This window comes from Theobroma cacao, chromosome 5 (assembly GCF_000208745.1).
Source record: "Theobroma cacao cultivar B97-61/B2 chromosome 5, Criollo_cocoa_genome_V2, whole genome shotgun sequence".
NCBI lineage: Eukaryota > Viridiplantae > Streptophyta > Magnoliopsida > Malvales > Malvaceae > Theobroma > Theobroma cacao.
Window position 1 is genome coordinate 30,068,658 of NC_030854.1, and position 21,165 is coordinate 30,089,822.

Here is a 21,165-nt window from a genome sequence, read left to right on the forward strand (position 1 = left end):
GCAGAATCTTTGACTCTTCTAGAATGGTTTCATCGATGTTCAAGACGCAGCTTCGGTTGATTCGACAGTCAATAGCCAGGTTCAATTATCTCCAATTCTCTCTCTTTTATCTGGAACTTTCGGATTTAGTTTATTTGATTTTCCAGGGTTCTTCTTTCATGACCTATCTATAAGTAGACTTGTTTGTTCTTTCGCGGAAGTTTCAGTTGCAGTACACTACGGAATGTATTCTTGGAAAAATAGAACGATTATTCAATGGCGAAAAGGAAAGCAAGTGAAGTGAAAGTTCCGAGGAATTCAATGAAGCTTGAGGTAGCTAGTAGATTCTTCGAGTTTCCATTTCTTAATTAGTACTTTTTTCTATGCTAATGATCCTATCTGTTTTAGTGTTTTCTTCACGAAATTTTCTTTGTTTGCTTCCCTGGAAAAAGGAATTGGAGGACTTTGTGAAGCAGATGGAAGAGGAAACGGTAAAGATGCGAGCTAAGAAAATTCGGATGAGAAAATTGGAGAAGAAATCAAAAGTAGAGCTAAAAAGGATAGAAAAAAAATGTAATCAATTGAGAAAAGTGAAAAGGCAATTGGTTGAGGAAAGTGCTTGGGCCCAGGTTTGCAGTGATATCATGCACGGTATTGTCAGTGCTGAAGATGAAGGTGATGCAATTACGGTTGATCTCCTCACTCGGTCTCTCCGGTTGGTTTTCTTCAAACATTTTTAGTCTGATGATTCCCTCTGCGAATTTGTAGTATGCATTGGACTATAATTTTATTCCCCTTTCGTTGACAATTTAATTTGCAGTGAACTTATGATGCCACGGCAGAACCAAGAAAATCAACCCCCCATTGATTGAAGATGGATCATTTAGGCTGGTATTTGATTCATCGAAAGTTGATTGTACAAGAAAATCAAAGAAAGAAAAGTTTATCAAGTGGTTTGATAAACTGTATGTTTGCTGAAATAAATAAATAAATAATTAAAAAAAATTTATAGTTTTAGATCTTCATTATTAGTAAAGATAAATCGATCCAAGTACCGACCATCGGAGTAAAAAAAAGATTGCTTGGTGATGATAATGATTGATTGCGATAATTTCACATTGTTCAAGGGAGAAACCTATCTTCAATGACCATCGACGTCAAATGTCTATATCATAACTAAATTTATTTTGATTTGAAATTTTTGATTTTATTTTTTATAAAATTATAAAAAATTATAAATTTATTAATTATATAAAATATTAATTAAAGATAATTAATAAAAAATTTTAACACTTCCCTTATTCACGTGACACCATCTCACTTTATGTCTGTTCATCCCTGATATTGCACACGGATAACAGTACGACGTTGTTGACTACACCATGCCATCACCCTTTCCAAGTGTCATAAGTAAAAGGATTGAGTGAATGGTAAGTCGCACAAAGCAGGTGATTGTGATAAAGAAAGAAAAGAAAAAGGAGAGCGACGTGTTAGACGAGGACTGTGACGTGTGATAAGCGCAATAGACATATCAATTGCTTTTCGAAAAGTGGTTGGGTTGGGACAATTTTCCATGAGACCAAAACTCGTTCGACTCGACCAACTTCTTGTGACGTATCACACGAAAACCTCGCGAATCTTTCGATTGCGCTTTTGTCAAGGCCACTTTAGTTAGAATCTAAATTTCTTGTTCTTTGGTACCGATTTCTTAGTCTGAACGCGCGCAAACCAAATATTTTAAAACTTTCTATTATTTACAGCACGCCATTATGAGTGTTGTCAAAAGGTTTTGTCAAAGGTTACCTTTCACATAAAAATTTGCAGTCAGAAGCATAGATATATGTTTCTATTTTACTTTTCAATTTTTTATTTATGTTTTTTTTAAGAAGTTTGAAAATCATTTTTTATAAAAAATTAACCTTTAATTTATTTGTATTCTGTATTTCCTACTATAAAAATTTCATCACATTTTACTTTTTTTATTAAAATTTTGTTGAAGAATTATATTATAAAGAAATCAAATTTTTATATAAAATATATTAAAATAAAAAAATTCCTAATTGCTATTTGAAATTATATAAAGATCTAATTTAATTTAGTCTACCTAAAAATTATTATTGAAACATATAAGTGTTTGATTTTAACAACATATTATTATTTTTTAAAGTATTATTTTACGAAATGAGAATAAATATAAAACAGTTACGTCATGTAGAGAGCAAAAAAGTAATTTAAAATAAGTAGTAAAGTTCATAAGTTATTTTAATCTTTATTCTAAAGAGTTTAACTTGGTAATTAAGATATAAAAGTAGTTAAGAAATCTTTCTTTCAACATTTCCTTTAAATGCAAATGCTTTACCTTTTCCCTCTTTCTAAAAAAAAAACACTTGACACATTGTTTTTACACATTGATAACCAATAAAAATTTCTTATCCAATAGCTCTTAAGAAACTGTTTTTACTTGGGTGTGTGTGTGTGTGTGTGTGAGTTTTAAAAATTTAAGAGACATCTGAATTTCACCAAATTCCTTCTCTAACATATTTTTTTTTCTTAAAGCTTTTTCTAAATACTCTTTCTCCGCTCCACTTAATTCTTTCCTATCTTATTCTCCACCATGCGTACCACCACAATTTTTCTACCTTTTTCCTAATGTGTATCTCTTACCTCTTGCCACAAAGGGCATAACACTTCAAGGATTGTTCTAATCTTCCTCCATGTTGCCTCTAGTGCATCTCACCTTCCTTTTTGCAATACTTCATCTCTCCTTATTAGAAGAACCATTTACAAAACACATAGTACATTAAATGTCCACATGATAAAATGTCGAGTTATGCAATAAGCATTTAAGCGTTGACTTGGCAACTTTTGTATATATAAGTTAAGACTCACATTTGTGAATGGGGCATATTTCGACTACATAATAATCGAGAAATCGAATTATACGTTCTTACACTAGAATACAAGGTGCAAACTATCGGTCTAGATCATCAATTCCAAGGAAGCAACGAGTATATATATAATTGTTATTGCTCATGGTCAGTCACTTTTATCCTGACTGTGCTATTGACAATATTTTTTTTTCTCAACAAAATTTTACTATTTCAAAGAAAAAGAAACAGAAGTTGTGTTTGGTGTTATATTAAGTGATTGTTAAGGTAATTGTTTTGAAATATAACATTGGTATATATAGAAAAATGCATATTAAAATCTTGATAATATAACATTGTAGCATTTAGTTTACAAGCACTTTATTAGGAATATGTTGTTAATTTCTAGAATTATCTTTGTGTATGAAAAATATAACTTTAACACAATTGCATCCTTTTTAATGTAATTTTAATATAAGAACTTTGCTAGAGACTTATAAATAAATTGAAACTTCTAAGAGAAACAAGAGTCAGACGAAGTGTTGAGAGATATTGTAATCTTAGATTTTTTATTAATTGAATTTTCCTAATAAAATTTTACCAATCAGCTTTTGGACTTAGTTTAGTTATTATTTAGTTTTACTTTTACTTTTAATTAATCACTTTAATTTGGTTGTTTGAATAAGATTATGTTGTATTAATTTTAGTACTTAGTAATAGTTGGTAAAATTCTCTATGAGATTCGACACTTTACTTACTATTATATTACTTGTTATGACTTATGCACTTGCGTGATAAAATCAACAACGATGGATAAAAATCATATTTCACATAAAGAATTTTTTGTTCATATAAGTTATAAACTTCACCAACATCCTGTTACTTATATTTTATTCTTTTTAGGCTTAGTAGCTCAAAAAACACCAATCTCGATACATTACATTCAAATGAGATTAGTCCCAACAAAACTTCCTATCCCACATTGCCTAGGTACAAAAGATGATAGTGCTTTATATAAGCAAACTTATCATGGACTTGTTGTAAGTAAGAAAACAAAGTGAGCTCACGTGCACATGAGATGGGATCAAGCCTTAAGAAAATGCGAATTTCCCCTTTCCACGCACAAGTGATATTTTTGTAGCTTAACACACCTTAGTTCTCACTAGTTTCCTCACTACCAAAAAACAGTCTATTTTCAACGGAATTTTTCGTTGAAAATAGGCTGATTTTCATTGAAAATACCTTTTTTGACGAATTTCCTACAAAAAAATCCATTGGAAATTCAGTCACTAAAATCCTCGTCAGTAATACTTTCAATTGAAAATCCGTTGGAAAAATATGATTTCTGTTGGCTACCCCATTGGAATTCCGTGGGAAATTTCATTGGAAACTATTGTGAAAAGAATTTCGTTGGAAAAAAAATTTCGTCTGAAATAATTCTATAAGAAATGAATTTCCCACGGAATTTTCCTTAGGAATTTTTTTTCCGACGGAGAATTCCGTTGGAAATTTCCAACAGAATATTCCGTTGGTGATGTATTTCCAATGGAAATTCTTTTACTAATTTTTAATTGCATATCTTTTTAGTAATGTTTTTCCAACAAAAATGATTAATTTTGATTTTGATAATAAATTATTAATTCCCATTCACATTTACTTTCAAAATATATAAAGGAAACACACATTAAAAATCGAGATTTAAAGTGAAATTCATACAATTAAAAATTAGCCTAAACACACAATATCTAAAACAGTTAAACACATATGAATATAAACCTAAATGTGTTATTAAACAGCTATACTAAAAAGTATCCAAGTGTAGTAGTGAAAAATAGACATCATATCATAAAATATTATGTTCTTGCTTGTTAAGATTTTAGCTTGAAGGTCCCACATTTCTTTGTTTTGAGAGCGCATTAGTCATGATCATGGTTTTCATACGTGTCATAAATTCACTCAAGCTTTCCGCCATTACATTCTTAATTTTTTCATGTATTTTCCCACGTATTTCCTCACGTATTTTACCCAACTTTTCTGAAAGATTTTTCACTTTTTCTTCCAATGCAATTGCGAGACTGGTAACGTTTAAGTTGATAGGGCCACAAGCAAACTCAGATGTTGCTACATTGCTGTGTGTTTCAGTAAGTAAAGTTGTAGTGGGCACCCGAGTACCAAACCCATACACGTGAGTGTGTGTAGTCTCCATCTTTCCAATTGCTTCAGTCTAAGCATGCGGATTGAATTCTGGTTGAGAAGATAAATCCTCACTATACTTCTGCGATAGTACAAAATTATACATTTCCTACATAAAAAATAAAATAATAATATTATTCAACTAGATTGTCAACTTTCAAGTGAAGGTTAATCAATTTTGTACGTACACTTGTAGACTTTGACTTGTTATCTATAAAATCACTACGACCCCCTAAACATTTATGAGTGCAGTTGAACACTTTCAAAAAGCTAACATCTCATTTCATCTCAGTTGCCTGCATTTATTTACAACTATATATTCTCAATCATAATCAATATANATATATATATATATATATATATATATATATATATATATATATATAAAACATGTAAGGAAAAATCAAAGTCAAACTACTAAACATACAATTTAAATTTAATTTGAAAGAAAATCATACATATAAATGCGAAGTTAGATTAATTCATACCATCCTTTTTACATGAACCACTAATAGAACCGAACCGCCAATGTGCTTTGGAATGCTTCCTCTTTTTGGTGTTAAACGATTTTACCTTACTTTTCTTGATTTGTTTTGCCATTCTTCTGTACCCCATATTGTATCGATGAGGGCAACCCATATTTCATTTGTGATCCATTCCATTGACATGCCTTTGCAATCCCTAATGTTGTTTGGTTTGGCTTCTATCATTGCTTTATTCTTTTCTGCTGAAAGCATATCTCTTAACTAATCGGAACAAATTTTATCCCATATTCATCGAACCAAAACATCTTGATTTGCAGACCAAACACATTTTTCCTACAGCAACATAATAGCGTAATTAAAACAATTGATACAAATTAACTGAAAACAAAAAGTTATAATTTAATTGAATAAAAAATATAGTACCTGAAATTTTTTAAACATTAACTCCTTTATATCATTAGGGACTTTCCTCCATGTCGACCATGGACCATGGAACTGATTTTTGATGATCCTTATTATTGTAGCTATGACCCATCGCTTGAAAAAAGTAATGGTAGAATATAAAAAAAAAATTTATATATTAAAATTTATAACAAACATAACAATTTCATTATAATACAAGATAACATACCTCTCCCCAATAGTAGTTATACGCAATCTGTCTAATGGATTTACAGGAGTTTGTAATCCTACACGAAGCCCCCTACCCCTTGACCTTGAGGATGTATCATCTGCACTTGCACCTAAATCAATAGATGGGGATCTACGAGAATTGTGAGTAGATGTCTCATTTTCTACTTGCTCTGCAGATGCACCCAACAAAGAAAGTGGCTCAGAGGGCACATCATTATACTTCTGCTACATCTGTGATTGAATGGATAGATCAGCAAACGCACTAGCATTTGTAGACAAGGACATACTTCCAGAGGCATTTGTTGATCTAGGTCTCGATTTTGAATGCTTCTCTTTAACCATCGTTCTTGTAATATTTTTTTGTTAAAATTCGGACACAAATTATTTTCAATAAAATTGAAACAAAGTATAAAAATCATCAACTTACAACAATGACAAGTATGATTATTCATTTGTACAATCAAAGTTGTAATTATATAGTATTAATTTCAACATTTATAAATATAAACTTTCGGTTATAATTTTATAACATGTCAAGATCTTTCAATATTATAAAATTCAAGCTAAACAACTACGTAACAAAAAATATAAAACCAATATCATATATGCCTACCATCATCAATCACTTTTAGAATAAGTAAACTCATGTTCTTCATTATTATCACTATCATCACTAAAAGTTTTGCAGTCATCGTCTTCAAGTTCATCTTTATCTTCATTTTCATCTCCTTCCATGTCATCTTCTTCATCTTCATCTCTTTGCATGTCATCTTCTTCATCCTTAATCAAGAGATTAACCTCTTCATAATCACCACTTGCTAAAACTGTAAAGTTATCAAGTTCTTCTGTTGTAGTACCATTAATTGAAATAGACACATTTTTTTGGTATACTTCTTCATTCAAATCAATTTCATTTTCTCTATCTCCACTATCGAGAATGTGAAATCTACTCCCAGCTTTTGTTTTAAATACTGCCCACCTATCACGTCGATCTCTTTTGGTTGATGGATAACTACTATAATAAACTTGTGAGCTTGTGCAGCTCAAACAAATGGTTCATTAGTGGTAAGTATTGATTTATATTTAATGTCAACAAGACCATGCAAAAGATCTACCTTAATACCTTTTTCAATGTCAAACCAATGACACTTAAATAGCACAACTCTGTTTCTGATACCAAAATATTCCAACTCGATTATATCCACTAAAATAGCATAAAAGTCACGTTCATAATTATTGTAAAAACTCTTTTTTTATACAAACCCTATTATTCATTGTCTTATGATTTTGGCCATAATCTAGGGCGTGAAACTTGAAACCATTTACAAAATATATTTTGTAACACCTTATCATACGTCTTGGACCATGAGAGATTTCAAGTATACGTGGGTCAATTTCATCCTTATGTTTTGCAACCTACGAACATGACATACAAGATCAAAAATTAATAATTACATAATTAATGCCTCAATCTTACCAAAAGTTCACTTTTAATTTACATAAACTTACATAATTTTTAAACCATTTCACGAATCTTGCATCACGTAATTTCTCTAATTCATCTTCCGATATATGCACAACATCTCCCTTGACCATTTCATCAAATATCTTATCATCATATCCACAATTTAGTGATTAAGCTCATTCTTATGATCAATCATTTGAGTTTATGGTAGAATGGTACTTACTTAATATATGGGAGCATCTTTTCCCAATTCATTAAAACATATAGCTCAGCAGCATAAAACTCATCATCATCTAAAAATCGAGATTTATCTAATGGACCAAAAGCTCGCTCAAGATGAGTAAAAATTGAAAGACGACCAAAAGAGTCCACGTCTCCCCTATCATCATTGTGTGGCACTCGATTTAATCTTGTTCGCACAATAGGTTCAAAATACCATGAGCAAAACAAGGAGATTTTCTCGACAATATAAGCCTTACATATAGATCCTTCAACAAAGGCTCGATTTTTTACTTTCTTCTTCAAATATTGCAAAAACCTAAAAATCACAATATTCATCAAACTTAATAAGTATCTTAAACTCTTGTAATAAACTATTTGAAAACAAATAACAATTATAATACTTCTCAAATGGATACATCCATCGATACTGGATGGGTCTACCAACCTTTGCCTCATAAAGTAAATGAATCGGCAAATGCTCCATAGAGTTAAAGAACCCGGGATGAATGATCTTTTCTAGTTTGCATATAGTTTTACATATTTTTCCTTGCAAAGCTTTCATATGATCTACAGGTATTTCAGTTACGTACAAATCTCTAAAAAAGTGAGATATCTCAGTAATCGCATCCCAAATTGAGTGAGGCACCATCTCACAGAAGATAATTGGGAGTAATCGTTGCAAAAAAAATGACAATCATGACTTTTCATCCCATAAAATTTGTAATCAATTTCATTAACACACCGAGATATGTTCGACGCAAAGCCATCAAGTAATCTCAATTGTTGCACCCAAGCACAAATATTTTTTATTTCCTCCTTATTTAAGGTGTACACAGCCTTAGGCTTGAAAATTTTTTCATTATTTTCCACCAATTCCAATTCTGGCTACTTGCAATACACCTTCAAAACTTGTCGTGCCTTTAAGTCGTTTTTCGTCTTTCTTTTAACATCCATCATTGTGTTGAATATATTCTCAAATACATTACGTTCAATATGCATCACATTTAGATTGTGACGAATAAGAAACGTATGTTAATATGGAAGATCCGTAAATATACTCTTTTTCACCCAATTATGACTTACACCGTAACTCGAAATCTTCTGGTCACCACATTTTGTTTCGAATGGGAGATGAGGAAGCGAATTCAAACGTAACAATATTTCCTCACCTGATAATCGAGGAAATGGTGAGTCATGTTCAACTCTTTTTTTATTAAATTTATCTTTCTGCCTCCTAAAAGGATGATTAGGTCGCAAGAATTGCCAATGACAATAAAAAAAAAACAAGGTTTCCTACCATGATCCAATATGAAAGACTTAGAATGTTCCATGCAATAGGGACATGATAATCGTCCATGAGTACTCTACCTTGACAACATATCGTAAGCAAGAAAATAATTAATTATCCATAATAATGTTGCCTTCATATGAAAATATTGTTTCTTATATGCATCATACGTGACAACACCCTGAGTCCATAATACTTTCAACTCATCTATCAAAGGCTTCAAGAAAACATCTATGTTTTGACTTCAATTTTTTTCCCTGGAATAACCATATTAAGAAATATATATTGTTGTTTCATACACATCTATGGGGGTAAATTGTACACACAAAGCATTACTGGCCAAACAGAATAAGGTTTCGCAGTCGATCCAAAAAGATTGAAACCGTCAGCACATAACCCTAGTCTGACATTTCGAGGTTCCATTGCAAATAACTCATGTGTGCAGTTGAAGTGTTGCCAAGCCTCACATCAACAGGGTGTCTGAGGACTCCATCATCACTTTGGTTTTGTGAATGCCATGTCATATGTTCAACAATTTTGCATGACATATAAGGCCTTTAAAGCTTGGGTATAAGTGGCAAGTAACGCAAAATCTTGTAAGGTTTTTTCTTTTGCCTTTTCACATTTGATTTCCTCACTTTATACTGAGGATGCCCACATATTATACAATACTCAAAATTAGCAGTTTTCTCATAAAATAACATGCAATTGTTTTTGCAAGCATGAATTTTGATATATCCTAGTCTAAGTTTTGCTACTTTTTTTTTCATTTTATAAAAGTAAGTAGGTAAAGTTTCATTTGATGGCAACATATTCTTTATTATATCCAACAGTCGATCAAAACATGATTCACTTAAATTGTACTCTGACTTAACATTTAAAAGTTGCGACACAACTGAAAGCGTTGCGTGGTTTGAGCAACCTGACCACAAAGGTTCCTCTGCATTACTTAACAAATAGTAAAAGCTAGATGCATTTGGATTTGGATCTTCTTTCACAAACGTTGACTCATTTTCATAACTATAATTGAAAGTAACTTCCAGACCCATAACATCTTTAACCATTCTATTATATGGATTTCATAACTATAATTGAAAGTAACTTCCAGACCTGTAGCATCTCTAACCATTCTATTATATGGATTTTCTATTTTCTCTTCATATGTAGGTTCTCCATATTCCTCATGTTCATCATTACTAGCACATGGTTCAACTCTATCTCTACTTCTTAATGATTGTCCAACATCATGTTCCCCATGTAAACTTCAAATTGTGTAAGCACCAGTAAAACCCTTTTTAAGTATGTGCTCTGTCACCTTATCGAAATTTAAAAACTTCTTGTTACGACATTGAGAACAAGGATATCTAATTTTATTCTCTCACATAATTGTAAACTTAGAACGTGCAAAATGAATGAATTTATTAACTCCATCTCTAATGTATCCATCAGAAGTTAAGTGACGGTACATCCAAGAGCAATCTCCCCGTCATTTTGTAATCCTAAGTGTCATAAAATATAACAGTCAAGAGTAATTTCTACTATTGTTTGCAATAAAATTTGTTAACAACTACATTCTAATACGAAAAACTAAGTTAACAATTTAAACATAAATTTTAACAAATAATTACATTTGAGAATAGTATAAATGATTTCATACAAGAATAAAAATAAAAAACAAGATGGTATATAAGTGTAACTTTATAAACGAGTAGATAAATTCATATTCACGAGCTTATGTATGTATTAATGAGTACAAAATCCTATAAAACCAAGTGATTGAGAAATCGGCAAAACTTTTTTGCTTTTCCTTTTGGACAAAAATTAAGCACTATGAATTCGACCCCAAGTCATGATTACTTTTTTATGATAAAACTAATCAAATTCCAACATAGAAAAGGAATTGCTAGTTTTTTTAAAGTAAAGAGTTTTGATATTTTTATTATTTATTATAAAAAAATTAAAAAATATTTAGATACAAAACTAATTAGTCAATTTCCCAAAAAAAACGTAAATAGTAAAATTTTTAAAAATTATACATATATTTTTTTATTTTTTCATATTTTATTTGGTGTATATCTTCTTTAGTTTAAAGTCGTTTTAAGGGAAGTGACCAATTAATGTCATGACTTGACCAATTAATGAATATGAAACTTAAAAGTCTCAAGTCTTCTTTGCTTATCATTTGAACAATACGTTTGGCTTTACTGCATCTCTTCGATAATGGATAAAAGAAGCATGAATTGGTTGGAAACGGTATAAAGTAGTTAATTTGATATGAAATCCAATTAAGCCTTAAACCAATTATGCTAAAGTTAATTCAAGCGGTTGTGATCAGTTAGGTTTTGTTACGGATTTTAGGTTTGAGTGTAATGTCGTTCTTTTCTTATATGTGAAAAGTGCAATACAGAAAGGAAAACAATATTATTATTCAATATACACTGCAATCAAAAGCAAAAGACTCCATCAAATTAAGAAGGTAAATAAGCAATCAATCCTTACTATTTATGGGAATCAAAAATAATTTGGTGGGGGGTAAAAAGTACCTGTGCTGAGTGACACTAACAGAGAGTGTTGGAAGATGTGGACAATAACAGTAGAAGATGCAGAGATGAGAGAACAAAAGCTGAGCAACTGATTTAACCAGCAAACTTCTTTAGATTCTGCTAAAAGAGATTTACATGAGGAAAAAGATTTATAATAAACTTTACAAAACTAATTGACCAGCAGCAGCGTTAAGCACTCAAAATCAGGCAACAATGTCCGCAAAGTGTATGCAACTCACTGCTTTTTCTGGACTGTACCCTGTTAATCACTATCTTCACTAATTTCTGATGTAACCTTTAGATAATATCTTCACAATCCCAAATTTTTAAGCTTTTCATTTCCAAATTAAGCTCAAATCAGCATACAAAAAGCCGTGCAGCATCCAAGAAAGGCCATAGCCTGCAAACTAGTTTTTTAATTGTTAATGAATACTCACATGTGAAATTAAACTCCACAATGTAAAGCAGATAGTAATGAAGAGTAGTTGCTTTATACAATCAAACAACAACATAAATTGGGAAAAGTAACTTTACCAGAGATGGTAGAATTTTCCAAGATTCTTGGCTTGATGAGCTTTGTTCAAAATTCTACTTCAAATCATAGTCATTATGTTTGTTGATATGCTGGCCTTGCAATTCAAAGAAGGAGATTGACATTGGCACCATTATAACCTTTTTTGAACTTCAAACTTCATCTTAACTTGCAGTAAAAGACTACTTAAATGAATTGTCAATTTCAATAAATAAACAAATTTGTGAGACTGGATATTATCTCTTCGATTTTAAATTACTTAATAAAAGCGATCATCTCTTCGTCTCTAAAAATTTAAATCCAAAATCTCTTAATTAAGATCTCAAATTTAAGAGCATAGGCTACATATTGGCTATTGTAAGATGGTAGAGGCAACTAGATTTTTCATCTTTGGGTGCTTATGATCTCTTGTGCAGTCCATCAAAAATCTTATTGGTATCAAAGCTGATACATAGTCAGGTTATTGAACTAACCAGTGGAAGAGAATTCATGAAAAAACGAGCATAGTTCTCGCCCATATAAACTGATAAACACATGCCAGAAACATCACAAAGAAAAACATATTACACCAAATTTCCACACCAATAGAAAAGTTTCTGGAAAGTTAAAAGGAGGAAAATGAAAATAGGCACATTGCTGACATTGCAGCAACTAGAAACTACTACAAATCAGGGCAAATTTGAATGTACCAATGTGAATTATGAGCGATTGACGCCTAGATATCTGGAGAATTATCAACTAGACTAAGAACAATATCAAGTATTGAAAAGTCTTTATTGTTCATTGATTCCTTAAGAGAGTCAGATAGTGATTAACTTCTCTGGATATAGCTAGTGAGCCAACAAATGCGTTTCACTCTCTGCTCTAGGGAAAGTGACGAGTCAGCCAGCAAATCGGTTTCAGCTAAGGGTCTCGGCACAAGAAGTGGATCAACCAAATGGATTTCACCCTTTGCTCTTGGGAAAGTGACGAATCAGGCAGCAAATCGATTTCAGCCAAAGGTCTCGGCACAAGAAGGGGATCCACCAAATGGGTTTCACCCTCTGCTCTCGGAAAAGTGACGAGTCAGCCAGCAAATCGGTTTCAGCCAAGGGTCTCGGCACAAGAAGGGGATCCACCAAATGGGGTTCAGCCTCTGCTGTCGGCACAAGAAGGGGAAGCAAAGTTAAGGATTTGGGAAAAGTGAGTGGCGCAAATGGGAGGGATTTGTAATTGAGTTATATCGGTTTGGTTTCTTTTGAAATTAAGTGAGGGAGTTTTAAAAACAGTTTGGGCGGGTGGTAGAATTGGCTAAAATCTAATTCATTTAATATTTGGTCAGAAATTCAAAGTTTTTACCCTAATACAAATTTAAATATTTTAAATTTTATTAATAAATTAATTTTTTTATATTATTTTAAATATCAAATATAATGCTATATATTAATTTATTATATATATTAATGACACAAATTATATGTTATATTTTGATTATTACACAGAATTTGTATAATTAATTATCAACATGATTTTTATAAAATGTATGATTTGGATCCTATTACATTAATAATTATAATCATCTAAATAAAATTTACTATAATCTTACATAAATTATATATTAATATATATATATGTAGACCCTTATTTAATATATCTCATATATATATATATTCAGTTATAAAGTTATATCAATTAAAAAATATGACTTGTACTTTAATTTAAATACAATTATATATTGTTTTTTTTAAATCATANATAATATATATATATAATATATATATATATATATATATTCTATAGCTATGATTTTAATTTGTATACATAGATATAATAAATTAATATATTTTAAATATATTATATTAATAAGTTTATTATAAATCTATCTTCTTAATTTATATATATATTAACTAATTACAATTAAAACGTACATAAAGTAATTATTATTTTTTTAATTGATTATTATATCTTATAATGTATTTTTATAAAATTAACAAATTTATTTTGTTCTTTTTATAAATTCTTTAATGTTATAAAATTAATGAATTTTGAATTATTAATTTATAATGTATGATTTAATAAATTTTTACAATTATAACGTTCATAAAGTATTATTATTTTTTGTTTATTTGATTATTATATCTTATCATGTATTTTAATAAAATTTACAAATTTATCTTGTTCTTTTTATAAATTCTTTAATGTTATAAAATTAATGAATTTAGAATTATTAATTTATAATATATGATTTAATAAAGTTTTAAAAAATGTGCAAAAGTAATCAAAGGAAAACATACTTAAACTTTTCAATATTATAAACTTTAATATTTATATATTTGCTTTTATTAATATCTATTTTTTTATAAAAGATTAATAAAATTTATAAAAAGTATAAAATATTTTAAGAAAAAAAAAACACTATTACCAACGGAATCTTCCATTGGAAAATCTCCGTTGGCAATAACTTTTTCCAACGGAAAATTCCATTGGAAAATTTAGCGAGCTTTTAAATTTTTGGGGTCTTTAAACTTTCCGACAGATTTCTAGCGGATAATCTTCCATTGGAAAATTTCAACGAAAATCCATTGGAAATTTCGTCGAAAAAGGTGATGGGTGAAATTTTTTTGGGTGCTAAAAAATTCTCCAACAGATTTCCAACGGAAAGATTTCATTGGAATATTTCTGTTAGAAATCTGTCGAAAAAATTAACAACAATTTTTGTTAGAATCTCGTTAGAAATCTGTTGGAGATTTCCAACGAAATTTTTCAAAGGAATTTTTTTCGTCGGAAAAAAACTGTTTTCTTGTGGTGCCTCTTCTCTACTTAACCTTAATAGGTTTTTCTTTAATTTTTTTTGTTCCTGTATTCTTGATTGTTTATGCTTTTCTACTATCCTCTTCACTACTTAACCTTGATGGGTTTTTCTTTAATTTTTTGTTATTCCTATATCCTTGATTGTTTGTGCAAGAGTCTGTTTTCCTTTTCTTTACTTAACCTTTAATCCTTCCTCTTCTTTGTTTTCTTTTTCTCATTACTTCCTCTTCTTTGCTTTCTTCTTCTCTACTTTTCTCTCACTATTTTTTTTCTCACCTCAGTTCTGACTGCTTTCCTCTTCTTTGCTTTCTTCTTCTCTATTTTCCTCTCCTCTACTTAACGTTTTGGCTTCTTCTTTTTTATTTTTTATTGTTTCAATATATTTAATTGTTTGTGCAAACTAAGTAAGAAGAGTCTACTTTCCTTTTCTCTGCTCACATCTCAATTCTCATTACTTTCTTCTTCTCTGCTTAACCTTGATGGGTTCTTCTTTAATTTTTTGTTGTTCCTGTATCCTTGATTATTGGTGCAAACTAATTAAGAAGAGTTTTCTTTCTCACTACTTTCCTCTTCTTTGCTTAACTTTTGATGGGTTCTTCTTTAATTTCTTATTGTTTCATATCCCTGATTATTTGTGCAAACTAATTAAAAAGAGTTTGCTTTCCTTTTCTCTGCTTAACCCTTAACCCTTAACCCTGGGTTTTCACTACTTCCTCTTCTCTGCTTTATTCTTCTTACTTTTCTCTCATTGTTTCCTCCTCTCACCTCAGTTTTTGCTACTTTCCTCTTCTCTGTTTTCTTGTTCTCTACTTTCTTCTTCTTTACTTAACCTTGCTGGATTCTTTATTTTTCATTTTTTGTTGTTTCTGTATCCTTTATTTTTGTGCAAATTAATTAAGAAGAGTTTACTTTCCTCTTCTCTACATAACCCCTAACCTTAGGTTCTCACTGCTTCCTCTTTTTTATTTCTTCTTCTCATTGTTTCCTCTTATCTGCTTTCTTCTTCTCTACTTTTCTCTCGTTGTTTCCTATTTTTTGCTTTCTTTTCTCTACTTTCCTTTTCTCTACTTAACCTTGCTACGTTCTTTCTTCTATATTTTTTGTTGTTCATGTATCCCTGATTGTTTGTGCAAACTAATTAAAAAAAGTTTGTTTTCCTCTTTTTTGTTTAACCCTTAACTTTGGGTTTTCATTGCTTCCTTTTCTTTGTTTTCTTCTTTTATACTTTCCTCTCAGTATTCCTCTTCTCTATTTTCCTCTTCCTTGCTTAACCTGCTTTCCTTTTCTTTTTATTTAACCTTTAACCTTGGGTTCTCACTACTTCCTCTTCTCTGCTTTCTTTTTCTCTACTTTCCTCTTACTATTTTCTCTTATCTACTTTCTTTTTCTCTGTTTAATCTTGCTAGGTTCTTTCTTCTTTATTTTTAATTATTGTATCCTTGATTGTTTGTGCAAACTAATTAAAAAGAGTCTGTTTTCCTTTTCTTTACTTAACCCTTAGCCCTGGGTTTTCATTGTTTCTTCTTCTTCGCTTTTTTCTTTTCACTGTTTCCTCTTCTCTACTTTTCTTTCACTATTTCCTTTTCTTTGCTTTCGTTTTTTCTACTTTCGTATTCTCTGCTTAGCCTTGCTAGGTTATTTCTTCTTTATTTTTTATTGTTCCTGTATCCCTAATTGTCCGTGCAAACTAATTAATAAAAGTCTATTGTCACAGCCCAATTCTCGGGTTATGATCGGCGTAAAGACCTAATAGGCACAGCCCACTAAGCCCAAGCAAGCCTTTCTATATGCACTTGTACATTAGTGCATCCATCTATCATATTTCTTTAAGATCTATACTTAATAATGTTCAAATGTCAATTTCTTCAAACGCAATTCATAAAACCCAAGTGAATGCTCACATTGGCATCATAATTCAAAATATACATAGATAACTTGTCAAATGTATCTTAACAATTCACATTAAGCATACACAAAAACCTTGACCATCAGCGGAGTGACTCTAGATGAGGAATATAACTACTGAATGCCAAGATACCTACCAAAAGATGGACGCATGTGGACACCTCAATCTACGTTCCAACCACCCCTGAATCTGAAAACATGAAGTTAAAAATGTGAGTATAAACTCAGTGAGTGAACATATGAAAAGAACAAGCAAATGATAAGAAAGGAACAAGCAAATGATACGAAGAAATTTTGAAACCATGATGCACTTTAGTTACAAACAATGCAATTTAGTTTAATTTCTGGTAAAGCCTCTTAATTTAACCTTTGCTTATTTAATTCCTTAGCATTGAAAATCCATGATAAACCATGAAGTTGAAAAGAATGAAAATTTCGACAATGTTCATGCAAGATAAGCAAAACAGAAGGCTTCTCGCTGCAGCGAAATGACATTCTCGTTGCAGCGAAAATAGAGCCAGTGCACACCGCCCCAACCCGAGACTTTCTCACTGCAGCGAGACTCATTTTCGCTGCAGTGAGAATCTGGCCAGATGAAGTTAGGGGAAATTTTCACTACTATATGAATCCAATCCTATTGCAACGTAAATCAGCTTAAACACATTTGACAATAATCGAGTTTCAACAATTAATACAATCACATATAAGTTCCAAACCTCTCTCTATACAGTAAATATATATATATATATACATACATAAGCATATACACCACCACCGCCTCACCCAGCTAATGTGCAACCCCCACATCACGCACATAGCTGAAGTCATTGTGTGCACCCCCACATCGCTCACAACAAATGCCATTATGTGCAACCCCCACATCACGCACAGGCCATATCACCGACCACACTCCCACTCCCATCATCACCGGCATGTGCATCCCTCACATCGCGCACACGTATGGTTATATTTATCACACAATATTACTTATCAACATTTATCACATAATCATATATTTACATATATACATCAACATGATATATAAGCACACGGATCAATTACATTCACATTTTACAACGCAAAATGTTTCATTAAGGGCTTGTTCCCATGCATGTTTTAAAGGAAGAAAAACAAAGCATTTCGATAGATTCAATCAACCGTATATGCCCCAATCCCAAAACAATTTTTATGCAAGTTCACTCACCTTACGATAGCGGGATATTACATCGTTATTTGTTCGGAGGCGTATCTAGCTATTCCTACTTGTCGGTCGCTTGTTATTTCTTCCGACACGACACTTCTTAGCAATAATCCAAACTCAATATATTTAATTATACATGCGTACAGCAGCACTTAAATCAATTAATCCTTAATCAAATTCACATTTTTCATCCTCATCATTCACTTATTATTACTATTATCATTATTATTTTAAAACTAACTAAATCTATTATTAATTTTCTTACTATTAACATTTACCTTTATATATTGTATTTACACTAATTTTCATATTTTAATTATTATCTAACAATTCTAGAACATTTATACCAAATAATTCAACTTATTCTCTGTCACTATATCACACATTCAACCCAATGAATTGGACTAAACCCAAACAACATACTTCATAATGGATCCATAAAGAAAAGGCTTGATTTTTAATTTTTTACCTCACTTGGGCTCAGATGCTAACCCAAGTAAAATATTACAGTCCACCAGACCTTATTTGCCAAAAATATTGTTGGAGGCCCAAAGGAATAATTATTATTTATTTTCTTTCTTTTTTTCTTGTTTCTCTCTCTCTCTTCTGCTCCTCTTCCCCCTCGGTCGACAACACCTTTCTTCTTTCTCTTTTTCCTTTATTTTCCTTCCCTCCCTTTCCTTTCACTCACAAACCGGCAGCTCAAGCCTTGGTTTACTCCCTCACAAACCCAACAGCACCAGTCCTTGTTTTCTTTCTCAAAATTTACAGCAAAACTCTTTCTCTTTCCCTCTAAAAATTTACAGCACAAAGCCTCTCTCTTTCTCCCTTGGTCGACGGCTTCCCCCTTTCTCTCTTTCTCTCTTTCTTCTTTGGCTTTCCCTTGGCTCTCTCACAATCGATTTCTCAGTTTCTTTTTTTTTTTTTTTCCTTCTTCAAATAGCCGGTTTTGCCCCTCACAACCGACTTCTCTCTTTCATCTTTATCTCATATTACTTACCATTTTGGCCGACCCCTACCACCATAAAAAAATTATTTATTGACTCTTTAATTGACCACATGGGCGGCTGCCCATGTTGGTCTTTCTCTTTTTTTTTTTCTCTTTATTATTATTATTATTATTATTTTATTTCTCCCATTTAATTTTACTACATAATCCTCCAACTTTCATATTTTAAAATTCGATCTTTCCGATACGTATAAAAATTCTAATTTTCATCTATCTTTCTTCCTCTGCACGTGTACCATCAAAATATCGAAATTGTACTTCAACGCGGTATCACCATAATATTTAAATATTTACTTACCCCCGTTGGCTCGACTTAACAAAAATGAGCAGGTCTCACTTACGTCATTTATCTCCAAAAATTCATTCGTACTTCTTTTCCCCCACTTAAATCGACCATATGATCCTTCTTCATAACTAATTTCGACATTCGATTAAATATTAATATTTTAATATTATTGTATTAATAAAATATTATTTATTCTAAAATTTTCACTTATCTCCTCTTGTTTCCTTGGTACCCAAAATACCTTATTATGTCTCAATTGGCATCCGATAAACTTTATTAGAAACTATATCAAAGTATGGGGTATTACATCTATTTTCCGCTTCTCTACTTAACCCTTGACCTTGGGTTCTCATTGCTTCCTCTTCTTTGCTTTCTTCTTTTCTACTTTCCTTTCAATATTTCCTCTTATCTACTTTCATCTTCGTTGCTTAACCTGTTTTCCTTTTCTTTTTATTTAACCATGAACACTGGGTTCTCACTACTTCCTCTTCTCTGCTTTATTCTTCTTTACTTTCCTCTCACTATTTTCTCTTATTTGCTTTTTTCTTCTCTAGTTTCTTCTTCTCTGCTTAACCTTGCTGGGTTTTTTCTTCTTTATTTTTATTCATGTATCCTTGATTGTTTGTGCAAACTAATTAAGAAGAGTCTGCTTTCCTCTTCTTTGCTTAACCCTTAACCTTGGATTCTCATTGCTTCCTTTTCTCTACTTTCCTTTTCTCTGCTTAACGGGTTCCTTTTTCTTTATTTTTTGTTGTTCTTACATCTTTAATTGTTTGTGCAAACTAATTAAAAAGAGCCTGTTGAATCCTGAGAGATAATCATTTTAATCTTTTTACACCGAGTTTCATATTTTGAAGAAACGAAAATTATCCTTAAAGACAATATATCACGTCTTGGACTAGTTTGAATTGTCATCTACTTCGACTTTTGGCCAACAAAATATAAAAAGAAAAGTAAGTAAGAAAAGAGTGAGGAAAAAGATATTATATTCACAAACATACAATATTTATAAAAGAAAAGCCCCCAAAAAAACCTTTGCCTATAATTGTTGGTAAAGGTGCCTTTTCATAGGCTTGGGGAACCTCTTACAAAGCCCTCCCTTACGTTTAACAGCTAAGAAGAGCCTCTGCCACAATTTCAAACTTCTAGCTCGTAGAAGGTTGTTTCTACCTGTTGGAATAGTGAGCTAACCATTGGAGCAACGCTTGGCACACTGGTTGCTTACTCTAGTGTTTAGCTAGTGCACAAGTAGGGATATTAATAAGTAAGGCACTCGCTAATTTTGAAGTACCCGAACTCGAACCCTATAAAAAATAAACTACCCGAACCCTATTAACTACTCGAACAGTTTTCAAAATTACTACTTTAATACATCCCCACTACTATATAATTACCTTAACCCGTTTAAAAACCTGATTATGTAAAAAAATTATTAAAATACTATTCATAAGTACTCAATTACCCGAATCCGAATCTATATCCATATACAATAATATTTCTCTTACATATTCTCTATAATTTATTAATAATTAAATTAATTAAAACACAAAAATAATAAAATTTAAATTTAAAAAATCAAAAACAAATATCTCAAACATAATTAATAAATTTATTAGTTATAATTTTTATAATGTTAACACAAAATAGAAAGTAAATATATTTATATTTGAAGTGTATATATACTAAAAGTATTTTAATATATATAATATTAATTATATTCCTTATAAATGAACTTAATATATATAAAGTATATATATTAAAAGATAT

General features: G+C 31.0%; 1 protein-coding gene across 2 annotated transcripts in view; it reads left to right on the plus strand.

The window, feature by feature from the left end:
- Positions 1 to 21,165, plus strand: part of LOC18599294 — a 27,420-nt gene continuing 6,255 nt past the window's right edge. Inside the window, exons 1-4 of one of the 2 annotated variants that reach the window (XM_007029206.2) lie at positions 1 to 79; positions 207 to 312; positions 432 to 694; positions 800 to 996. In XM_007029206.2, coding sequence (XP_007029268.2) covers positions 256 to 312; positions 432 to 694; positions 800 to 851 — 372 coding nt within the window. In that variant the 5' untranslated portion in view covers positions 1 to 79; positions 207 to 255 and the 3' untranslated portion in view covers positions 852 to 996. Of the gene's footprint in view, positions 80 to 115; positions 313 to 431; positions 695 to 799; positions 997 to 21,165 lie in introns of those variants that run through there. The other variant, XM_018121922.1, reaches the window with a different exon arrangement.